Source organism: Salmo salar, chromosome ssa26, assembly GCF_905237065.1.
Source record: "Salmo salar chromosome ssa26, Ssal_v3.1, whole genome shotgun sequence".
Lineage (NCBI taxonomy): Eukaryota > Metazoa > Chordata > Actinopteri > Salmoniformes > Salmonidae > Salmo > Salmo salar.
Genome location: NC_059467.1, coordinates 48,693,360 through 48,705,857, shown reverse-complemented (window position 1 = coordinate 48,705,857; position 12,498 = coordinate 48,693,360). Strand labels below are relative to the sequence as shown.

Sequence of the window (12,498 nt, the reverse complement as noted above, 5' to 3'; positions counted from 1 at the left end):
TTTATGTATGAGACAATTTCCTGTTTTTTTGTCAAGAACTTCCTGTTAAGAGGACTAGTAGTACTTTGCCCCTCTCGAGTGTGTGGTAAGTTACTGTCCAGTGTATTTAAGCAAACACAAATACTGTAAAACAATAATATTGTAAGATTCGTTTATTTTGTTAGTGCAGTGTGTATATGAACATGTTATACTGTACATATCATTCAAGATTGAATGTAGCCTACGCAGATTAAGCCACACAGAATGATGTCATCATCTACATCTCCCAGTTGACAAAGATTGAGGGCAGCAGAGGCAGAAGCACAGACCGGAACATATTTGACCAGCATTGGCATGCAGAAGGCTTATGCCTGTCGAGAGCATCAAAACCGTGACGCATCGTGGGGAAATTGTGACCGACTGACCTATCTGCAACTAACATTTGAGTAGTTCATTATGATTCAAGGTGATTTGTAGATTAGTCAGTCACACCTTTAAAAAAAAATTGGCTGCAATGTCAAACACGCTCATAGCCTAACTGCAGACACAAGTGCTTGACTACCTCATCATCCCACCCAGTTCAAACAACTTCTTCCCAAGTTGCACCCTATTCCCTATAGCGTGCATTACTTTTGACCAGAGGCCCTGGTATACTACATAGGGAATAGGGTGCCATTTAGGATGAATCCACCACATGATATTCTCACTCCTAACCTTTCAGTTTCATATCCTCATTCCAAATACACATTGTGAGCATGTTTTTTTTTTCTTTTAAAATACACTATCATAAAACAATATAAAAAACACATCATGTATAAACTTGCATACATAATCACATACTTTTCCCCCCCTGCTTCTCCCTCTCAACATTTAGACTTACTAACATAAAAGTCCTCTCACAGCTATTTCAGGGGCAACTGAGGAACAATTTGTGCAACTGGGACCCTAACTTGGCTGGGTTTACATGAAGACCTCCTAGGCACAAACCGAGGCCAACGTGTCCAAATGGAAGCCACGATAAAGAGATTGTTTTTTTGTTTTTTTAAAATCAGATGATAACTGCTAGGTGAAGCGATAACACTTTGAAATCCAGATATAGACATTACTGGTTTAAACAAACCACTGGGCCGTTGTCTTACGACTAACTGTCTGCTCTGTCGGTTGAGGGATGAGCGTTGCGTAGGACTGATGCCACCTGTCGGAGGACAATGCAATTGGACCAGAGTATGTCCTCCACACCCCTTTTTGCTTAAATACAACACAAACAATCTCAACTGGGTAGAAAAGCAGGTAGCAGAAGCAGTTCTTAAACACATTTTGCAACTTCTACCACCAAGTTTGTTAACATGTTAGAATGTAATATTTATGTGCAAACAGTACATATAGGATTCAGAGGTTGTGTGAGCATCATTCCCTGTGCACATTATATTTAACTAGGCAAGTCAGTTAAGAACAAATTCTTATTTACAATGACGGCCTACCCCAGCCAAACGCGGACGACGCTGGATCAATTGTGCGCCGCCCCCTATGGGACTCTCAATCACGGCCGGTTGTGATACAGCCTGGAATCGAACCAGGGTCTGTAGGGACGCCTCTAGCACTGAGATGCAGTGCCACTCGGGAGCCCCACGTTGACAGAGCGATAAGGTATGTGTTTCTTTCTATGACATAGGGAGCCAAAGTAGTCCAAAATGTGGGGAAATATTCCCATTGACACATACTACAGTAGTTGCTATTCATTATAGTACAGAGATGCGACAGTTTATCTACCACAGATTTCCAAAGAGGACACAAGATATAACTTGTCACATTTTTTTTCTTTTTTAAGCAAAGCTACTACAGTACAACGGTGATGCTAAATATAAACATATTTCACAATTATAAACTAGGTGGTTCGAGCCCTGAATGCTGATTGGCTGACAGCCATGGTATACTACAGGTATAACAAAACATGTATTTTAACTGCTCTAATTACATTGATAACCAGTTTATAAAGGCACCTCAAGGGGGTTGTGGTATATGGGCAATATACCACAGCTAAGGGCTCCGCATTGCATCATGCATAAGAACAGCCCTTAGCCGTGGTATATTGGCCATATACCACAACCCCTCGGGCCATATTGCTTAAATATACTCATGCAGAAACGTATATTTAAGTCTATGAGGGGTGGGGCTTATTGGGCATTACTAACAGCCAACCAGAGGGTTAAGGGGGAGTTCAACACGTAGTGTGGCCAAAACCTGAACCAAACCACAGCAAAGAAAGTATATGACCATAAAGGAGTCAGAGAATAACTCTCCCTCCCCCCAATTTCCTTAAACATTTCATTTCTCTTTTTTTAAAAAGCAACTCTTAAGTATTTGATGTTACAAACATGAATACATTTCCAATGACTTTTCAGACTGGAACATCCTTTTCAAGTTGCATTTTTCCTGCATCCAACAAGGTGACCACAGTTGATCTAGGTCACGGGTAGTTGATGTACTGTTTTCAGTTGATCTGGGTCACGGGTAGTTGATGTACTGTTTTCAGTTGATCTGGGTCATGGGTAGTTGATGTACTGTTTTCAGTTGATCTGGGTCATGGGTAGTTGATGTACTGTTTTCAGTTGATCAGGGTCATGGGTAGTTGATGTACTGTTTTCAGTTGATCTGGGTCACGGGTAGTTGATGTACTGTTTTCAGTTGATCAGGGTCATGGGTAGTTGATGTACTGTTTTCAGTTGATCTGGGTCACGGGTAGTTGATGTACTGTTTTCAGTTGATCTGGGTCATGGGTAGTTGGAAGTCACTAATGAAGGGCAGAACATCGGCATGATTACCTTGGTGTGAGGAAGAAGGTGTCAATAATAACTTCATGGTTAGGATTAAGCAGAGTTTTACCATTGTTTATGCAAAAGGAGGATGGGGTGTGTAACTAAATGTAAATAATGAATGTGTGGTTATATACAAAAGAAGAAGGTGTCAGGAAGAGTGTTGCTGTACGCCTAGTGGGCAACGTTCCATGTCACCGTGTGTGTTCACACTGTACAGGCGCTCAACAGCAGCAGACCTGCTCACTGTATACAGGGGGCTGCGGGATAACCACCTCCTTCTGCAGTGTGCTGGACCGTGTGCTCCTGGAGGGCTCCCAGGTTCACAAAACGCTCCCCGCACCACACACACTTAAACTGGGCTTCCCGCGAGTGCACCGCCTGGTGCTTCACCAGGTGTTCCCGCTGTTTGAAGCTCTTGTCGCAGCTGGAGCACTTGTAGGGCTTCTCTCCGGTGTGAACGCGGCGGTGACGTTGCAGCTCCGAGGAATACTTGAAGCGCTTCTCGCAGTCGGGGCACTTCAGGGGCTTCTCCCTGGATGGGTCGCAGCGGTGCGTCACGAACTCAGACGGCGACAGGAAGCGTCGGTTGCACAGGGAGCACTTCAGCGGCTTCTCCTGACAGCTGGAGTTCTGGTGGCGCTGGAGCGTTGACTTCTTCTTGTAGCCTTTGCCACACACGTCACATTTGTAGGGCTTCTCCACCGCCGGCGTTGCCGCGGTCACGGAGCCAGACGCCGACCCTGAGCCGGTGCATTTGTGCCGTAGCAGTTCACCGGATTGGCTGAAACCTTTCTGGCAGGAAGCACACTTGAACAGGCTCTCCATGCCATGGACGTGCTGGTGGTACAGTAGGTGGGAGGGCTGCAGGAACCCCTTGTCACATAGGTTACACTTAAAAGGCCGGTCGGCTGGGTTCTTGTGAGTGCGGCGGTGACGAACGAGGGCGTACTGCTGCTTGAAGCTCATCTGGCACTCCTCGCATTGGAACGGCCGTTCCTCGGAGTGAGTGCGTTCGTGCTGCCGCAGATCCGAAGGCCGTTTGAAGCCCTTCCCACACGAGCCGCAACGGAACGGCCTGTCCAAGGTCACTGTGGGCTGGCACTGGTGGTGCAGGAGCTCCGACGACTCTTTGAAGTGCATCTCGCACAAATTGCACTTAAACAGGTGCTCGCCGGAGTGGGCGTACATGTGGCGCACGAGGTGTGAGCGGTGCTTGAAGCACTTTTCACAGACAGCACACTTGTAGGGCCGCTCTGAGCTGTGGGTGCGCTGGTGGTGGGCCAGGTGAGAGGACTGGCTGAAGCTCTTGTCACAGGTGTCACACTTGTAGGGCTTTTCTCCCGTGTGTACCCGCTCGTGTCGCGACAACTCAGACAGATGCCGAAAGCCCTTGTGGCACACTGAGCACTTGTAGGGCCTGTCTGGTCCCGAAGCCTCAAACGCTGTAGGGGCTGAGGCTCCGCACGCTGCCCCGCCACTGGAGGCCTCGCCGGTGGACGGGTTGGCAGCGGAGGAGGTGGGGGGTGTTGTTGCCAGAGCCCGGGCGGTAGGTCTTCTCACAGATGGAACACTTCATGGGGTTGTTGCCGTTGTTGTGGGCGTTGTGGTGCTGTGCCAGCGAGGTAAGCAAAGAGAAACCCATCTTACACACGCCACACACAAACGGCTTCTGCTCCACCTGTACACACTGATGCTCCAACAGATCAGTGGCCTGGCAGAAGATCTTCATACACTGGGTACACTGGAACGACCGATCCCCGGTCCCCATACACTGGTGCTCATGTGGATTAGCTAGGTGTGATATGTCATGGCCGCAGGCTCCGCACTTGTGTCCTCCCTCGCCCCCTACCTGTAGGGAAGGCTGCTGGGCGGGTACGGCATGCTGCTGGCCGTGCTGGGGCTGCTGCTGGAGGGAGGCCACATCCGGCTGGAGGACGATCCCGTACACGGCACAGCCCAGGGCGCTGTCGGAGCCCGGGGGGAGGTTGTGCACCACGGTGGGTGGGGAGACCACTGTGTGCTGCTGCTGCCACGCCTCAGTCATCCTGCTGCTTCGCACGTATTGATTCAGTTTTCACTGTGTGAGGGGAGGCCCAGGAGTATCAAATAAGGCCCGGCTATGGGGGCAGGTTTTGGTCGGGCTGGTGATGTCCAACAGGGGTGTTTTCTACCGGCTCTTAACGACGTCTGTTATCAATAGGTGACACACCTCTGGTCGTCCACTAGTAAAAGGGCAGAAACCCTACAGATGGAAAGACAGAGGGGGTATATGAACACGATGCAAATGTATCCAATAGATATTTTATGCAATGGATCCATGTATGTATTTTATTATACCTTTTATTTACCTAGGAAAGTAAGTTAAGAACAAATTCTTATTTATAATGACGGCCTACACCGGCCAATCCCGTACGACGCTGGGCCAATTGGTCGCCGCCCTATGGGACTCTCAATCACGGCCGGTTGTGATACAGCCTGGAATCGAACCAGGGTGTCTGTAGTGACGCCTCTAGCACTGAGATGCAGTACCTTAGACCGCTGAACCAGGGTCTGTAGTGACGCCTCTAGCACTGAGATGCAGTGCCTTAGACCGCTGAACCAGGGTGTCTGTAGTGACGCCTCTAGTGCTGAGATGTAGTGCCTTAGACCGCTGAACCAGGGTGTCTGTAGTGACGCCTCTAGCACTGAGATGCAGTACCTTAGACCGCTGAACCAGGGTCTGTAGTGACGCCTCTAGCATTGAGATGCAGTACCTTAGACCGCTGAACCAGGGTGTCTGTAGTGACACCTCTAGCGCTGAGATGTAGTGCCTTAGACCGCTGAACCAGGGTGTCTGTAGTGACGCCTCTAGCGCTGAGATGTAGTGCCTTAGACCGCTGCGCCACTCGCTAAGCCATGTGCATTGTTTTTAACTGCAACGCAATGGTATTACCAAAGCTATGGTATTAATACTCTCAAAACGACTGGCATTCTACTGTGTATTAGGACATTTTGTGTATTTATACATTTTGAGATGGACATAGACTACAGTTTAAAGGTGAGCTACAGATTTTAAAACCAGATAATGTGATTCAATGTGATCATTACACTGGTAGTTACAGGTGCCTATACAAAACGTCACCAGAGATTTTAACTAAACTGATATTGGCGATACCATCTTCGTCCTCGATTAATGTAAAATGTTTGTGTCCAGTTGCAGGGGGTTTGTTCAAATGTAGAAAATACTCCGTTATTAAAATAAATAGTTTTTCTACATGAAGTAATCCAACAATGTGTACGCCGCCATGTTGTCTATTTCAAGTCTTCTCTCATTGATCGAGACAGGTGTTTGACATCATGACATGCGACACCACCGGTCGCAATCAAAGACAGATGTTTTTAAAAAGACAACATAGCGTGTGTACACATTGTTGGATTAATTCATGGAGCCAAAAAATATATATATTTTAACAATGGAGCTATTTCTAGATTCAAACGGACATGGTCATTCTTGTTTCCACGAATCGAGGACGACAGTCACCCAAGTCATAGACTGTTCTCTCTGCTACCGCGGCAAGCTGTACCGGAGCGCCAAGTCTAGCTCCAAAAGGCTCCTTAACAGCTTCTACCCCCAAGCCATAAGACTGCTGAACAATTAACCAAATGGCCACCCAGACTATTTACATTGTGTATTTACATTGTTTTAATACTGCTGCTACTCACTGTTTATTATCTATGCATAATCACTTTACCCCTACCTACATGTACAAATTACCTCGACTAACCTGTACCCCCACACATTGACTCGGTACCGGTACCCCATGCATATAGCCACATTATTGTCACCTAATCTTAGTGTTACTTTTAATTTTATTTTTTACTTTCGTTTATTTAGCAAATATTTTCTTAATTCTATTTCTTGAACTGCATTGTTGATTAAGGGCTTGTAAGTAAGCATTTCACGGTAAGATCTACACCTGTTGTATTCGGCGCATCTGACAAATATAATTTCATTTGATAGTATCGCCAGGTTAGTTGATAAATCTGACTGTTTTGTATAGCCACACCTGTAACTACCAGTATAATGGTAAAACATGTTTTAGAGTGTTACCATATGTAGCTACATAAAGGCGAGATGAGAGATTGCAGCAGATTGTGTGCTGTTGGTTTGTTTTGAGCTGTACATATGAACAACAGCATCCTTGTTCGGATAGCAACAACATCACTACAACAGTTACCTGTATAGCTAACTAGAGATGCTGAGACTAGGTCCAGTCACTAACATCACACTCAACTACATGTTCTCACATTTAAAACGTACAGTACATAATGCGGCTAAACAAGTCAACTATTAAATGATGCTAAATTATAACTGGGTGCAAGATTATAAACTAACGTTAGCTAGCTAGATAATAATTGGTATGCAGCCACATATTTATTAGATACATAGCATTAACGTTAGCTAAGCAAGTTACGTTGGTTAGCATGGCTAGTCGGTTTGCAAAAGCAGATTGCTAATCTCAAAAGATTTCCTCGAATGTATCATTGCATTACCTGGCTAATGTCTAGGCCTATAACGTCTCCGGTAACGAGCAACACAGCTGTTGTTAGCTAACGTTACTGTACTGCCTGAGAAAAGACTAAAGAGACGGCTAGCTAGCTAGCTATTTCAGAGAGAGAAGACGTTAACGTCGAGGCCCATCGTTGGTCTGGGATGGTGCTAGCCCCCGACCTAGGCCGCCCTACACCAGCTATGCACTGCCTTTTCAAAAAGCGGCCTAATCATTTTCATGCAATCAGAAATACAACATTAAATAACATTTTACAACACGGTTGACAGCTTACATTTTCGGTATGGCTCTCAGTCATTGAGTCAGCCTCTTCCTCTGGAGCCAGGACAGTAGTCGACCTTCGGTAAATACTTGGCTACGGCTAACGGAGGACGGTGGCGAGATGAGAAGCGGAACGCCATCCACTAATAATGTACACCGGAAATCTCCACAGCCTGCATCGCTGCATCACTCCCCAGGGTGTAGATTTAAATGTTACAGCTAGATTTTACCCTTCTGTATCATGATGCAAGGTTGTCCTTATTTTTCAGTCATCTAACCGGTCTCCTTCAATTTGGTATAACTTCGGTGTATAATTTTAACCCTCCTGCTGTGTTCCGGTCGAATTGGACCGATATACAAGTTTTCTCTCTGCCAAATGTAGTTCATTTAATCTGATTGTCATAAGGTTTCATTACTTTGTCCACACAGGGCATCTAAACACACAAAGTACATTTTGATGATTTTCATAAAATTTTGGGTGTTTTATTTAACTTTTGTACACCTGTGGTGTTCCCGGGTCAAAGATGATCAGTCATTAGAAATGAATGGGTGAGACTACAATTAGTGTATAAAATTGAGCTCAGGCACATGCCCATTCATCAGATGGACACACTTACTCTCCCAGACCCCCACATGCATGTTTGTTTGAACACACACACACACACACGCGCGCACACACACGCACACACACACCTCACTCCCCTTCTTGGCTTCCATGGCAACCCCTACCAGAATCTTTCCCCCACGGGAACCACACCTGTTGGCATTCTAACAAACAATCGCAGCATTATTTCAATAATATATAGAAGCTTTTCTCGCAGCTCTGGTATATAAAAACTTTTTTGAGGCCTTGCTCACAATTCATTCTGTGGCAGGACAATGACCAAACGATATACTTACTGTATGTGAGACTCTTGATCATATCTTTGATCATGACACTGGTGAGGAGGAGAGAGTCCTTGTTAAACTTTGACATGAAGTAGTCTGTGATAAATAGCACAACATGTTTCATCTGAGTATTTGTTATAGTCAAAATAATCCATACATTATGCTTTTTTTTACTCAAAAACAAGTTGTATGAGCTCAGGTCAATGAGGCCTACAGGCCATAAATAGCAAATAGAAGTTCAAAGCTTATGTTCACAAGAACTTAAGTTGATAAAAGGTTCTAACACAACATTAGGTGATAATATATCTATTATTATGGATTTATAATCAGCTATAATGGGGCGGTCATTTTGGACCCGGAACACAGAATGAATTAAAATGAAACGAATACAACAGGAGGGTTAATGCATTGTAAAGCCAAATTCTATATTCGTTGCTAATTGAAGCACTATGAACATTGATACACACTAGGCTACTGTGGCTGTAATCAGAATAGGTACAGATTGATGAACATTTCATTTTCCTGGATGGATGGGGGTGGAGTTTAGTATATGGGTGGGAGTCACGGCACCAATGTGACTGATTGAGTTTTAATGTTCTTTGATCTGAGTCATCAGAGCCACAATTAATATATTACTTCAAGTAATCTTGTATAAGATTAAAAAGAATGCAACACAAATAAAATAAAGGTTAAGTATATAGTGTGTCAGGTACAGTACAGTTACACACTGCACACGTTTACATTGTAAATACACAAAACTGATTGTAAGTACTATGAAATGAACATGCAGGCAACATTGAAAAAAATGTAAATGTCCCCTCACTGGCTTGAGAGACTTGGGCGTGCGCAGTACGTAGGGACGGCAAACGTTCAGCCTAATGCACAGACACTATGGAGGCTTGTGTCTAGAGCGCCTGGTTCCATTGTATGAGCATTTTGAAACTCTTAATGGTGAAATTAGTGAGACATAGATGTCGTTGTTTCAATAGTTTGAGTGGGCAACATATACTATCATCTTAAAATGACATGTTGAATTATTTATCAATATTAAGTGATTGTATATTGCGCTAATGTCCCTGATGTGGCCAGTTTGTGTTACTACCTTACACAAGAGTGTTTTTTCTCAAATATATATATATATATATATATATATATATATATATATATATATATATATATATATATATATATCAGATAAACCTATATACATACAAGAAGTATACAAACAGACAATGATAACATATGCTAGGGGGTACAACAAATTACAGATTATACAAAGACCTTAAAAGGAACACACATATTGATTGTTTTAACAGATTTCTTATTAGAAGAATGTTGAATGTTTTATTAATTTCTTATTTATTTCACCTTTATTTAACCAGGTAGGCTAGTTGAGAACAAGTTCTCATTTACAACTGCGACCTGGCCAAGATAAAGCAAAGCAGTTTGACACATACAACAACACAGTTACACATGGAATAAACAAACATACAGTCAATAATACAGTACAAAAAGTCTATATACAATGTGAGCAAATTAGTTAAGATAATGGAGGTAAGTAAATAAATAGGCTATGGTGGCGAAGTAATTACAATATACCAATTAAACACTGGAATGATAGATGTGCAGAAGATGATTGTGCAAGTAGAGATACTGGGGTGCAAAGGAGCAAGATAAATAAATAAATGCAGTATGGGGATGAGGTAGTTGGATGGGCTATTTACAGATGGGCTATGTACAGGTGCAGTGATCTGTGAGCTGCTCTGACAGCTGGTGCTTAAAGCTAGTGAGGGAGATATGAGTCTCTAGCTTCAGTGATTTTTGCAGTTCATTTCAGTCATTGGCAGCAGATAACTGGAAGGAAAGGCGGCCAAAGGAGGAATTGGCTTTGGGGGTGACCAGTGAGATATACCTGCTGGAGCACGTGCTACCTGTTGGTGCTGCTATGTTGACAAGTGAGCTGAGATAAGGCGGGGCTCTAGCAAAGATTTGTAGATGACCTGGAGCCAGTGGGTTTGGCGACGAGTATGAAGCGAGGGCGTACAGGTCGCAGTGGTGGGTAGTATATGAGGCTTTGGTGACAAAACGGATGGCACTGTGATAGACTGCATGCAATTTGTTGAGTAGAGTGTTGGAGGCTAAATTGTAAATGACATCGCCGGAATCGAGGATCGGTAGGATGGTCAGTTTTACGAGGGTATGTTTGGCAGCATGAGTGAAGGATGCTTTGTTGTGAAATAGGAAGCCGATTCTAGATTTAATTTTGGATTGGAGATGCTTAATGTGAGTCTGGAAGGAGAGTTTACAGTCTAGTCAGACACCTAGGTATTTGTAGTTGTCCACATATTCTAAGTCAGAGCCGTCCAGAGTAGTGATGCTGGACGGGCGGGCAGGTGCAGGCAGTGATCGGTTGAAGAGCATGCATTTAGTTTTACTTGCATTCAAGAGCAGTTGGAGGCCACGGAAGGAGAGTTGTATGGCATTGAAGCTCGTCTGGAGGTCAGTTAACACAGTGTCCAAAGAAGGGCCAGAAGTATACAGAATGGTGTCGTCTGCGTAGAGGTGGATCAGAGAATCACCAGCAGCAAGAGCAACATCATTGATATATACAGAGAAGAGAGTCGGCCCGAGAATTGAACCCTGTGGCACCCCCATAGAGACTGCCAGAGGTCCGGACAACAGGCCCTCCGATTTGACACACTGAACTCTATCAGAGAAGTAGTTGGTGAACCAGGTGAGGCAGTCATTTGAGAAACCAAGGCTGTTGAGTCTGCCGATAAGAATGTGGTGATTGACAGAGTCGAAAGCCTTGGCCAGGTCGATAAATACGGCTGCACAGTATTGTCTTTTATCGATGGCGGTTATGATATAGTTTAGGACCTTGAGCGTGGCTGAGGTGCACCCATGACCAGCTCTGAAACCAGATTGCATAGCGGAGAAGGTATGGTGGGATTCAAAATGGTCGGTAACCTGTTTGTTAACTTGGCTTTCGAAGACCTTAGAAAGGCAGGGTAGGATAGATATAGGTCTGTAGCAGTTTAGGTCTAGAGTGTCTCCCCCTTTGAAGAGGGGGATGATCGCAGCAGCTTTCCAATCTTTGGGAATCTCAGACGATACAAAAGAGAGGTTGAACAGGCTAGTAATAGGGCTTGCAACAATTTCATTAGATAATTTTAGAAAGAGAGGGTCCAGATTGTCTAGCCCGGCTGATTTGTAGGGGTCCAGATTTTGCAAGTCTTTCAGAACATCAGCTATGTGGATTTGGGTGAAGGAGAAATGGGGGAGGCTTGGGCGAGTTGCTGTTGGGGGTGCAGGGCAGTTGACCAGGGTAGGGGTAGCCAGGTGGAAAGCATGGCCAGCCGTAGAAAAATGTTTATTGAAATTCTCAATTATAGTGGATTTATCGGTGGTGACAGTGTTTCCTAGCCTCAGTGCAGTGGGCAGCTGGGAGGAGGTGCTCTTATTCTCCATGGACTTTACAGTGTCCCAGAACATTGTGTTCTTAATGTACTGTTACATTTCCTTATAGAAAACACGGAAGAGTGGTTTTTTATTAGTGAATTTACATTTATGAATATGACTTTTTTCCATTAGCACAATTAGATTTATGAGGTAAAATAGTTTTTCTTTATCCTTATTATGGTTAAGGAAACCGAGCAGCACATTCTCCCATAATTAAAAAAAAAAAAGTCATCAAGATTATTAATAATTATAAAACTATGAATATCTTTTACATTATGTTTTTACATGTAGACAAATGCCAAAATAAATGCTCAATTGTTTCTGGATGCTCAACACAAAAAGTACAGTTAATGTCAAAGTCTTTTGGAGTTTCTTCAGGTAATGATTCACAGGGTAATACTTATGGATCATTCTGAAAGACACCTCTTTGACCTAGTTAACAAGCAGGTATTTGTGTGGTAAAAAACATAATTTTTCCCAACAGATATTGTTGACAAATGTATTCCAGTAAATTGTGACATAATATCCCTTTGAAATAAAGC

General features: G+C 43.9%; 1 protein-coding gene across 1 annotated transcript; it reads right to left on the bottom strand.

Annotated features, from left to right (window-relative positions):
- Positions 1-137: 137 nt before the first annotated feature.
- LOC106587979 (zinc finger protein 319) lies at positions 138-7,901 on the bottom strand. Its single transcript, XM_045709053.1, has 3 exons — positions 7,620-7,901; positions 4,305-5,037; positions 138-4,252 (listed from the first exon to the last, which is right to left on the bottom strand). Exons 2-3 carry the CDS (start codon positions 4,837-4,839, stop codon positions 3,036-3,038), a joined length of 1,752 nt encoding a protein of 583 aa, XP_045565009.1. The 5' UTR covers positions 4,840-5,037; positions 7,620-7,901; the 3' UTR covers positions 138-3,035.
- Between the last annotated feature and the right edge of the window lie 4,597 nt (positions 7,902-12,498).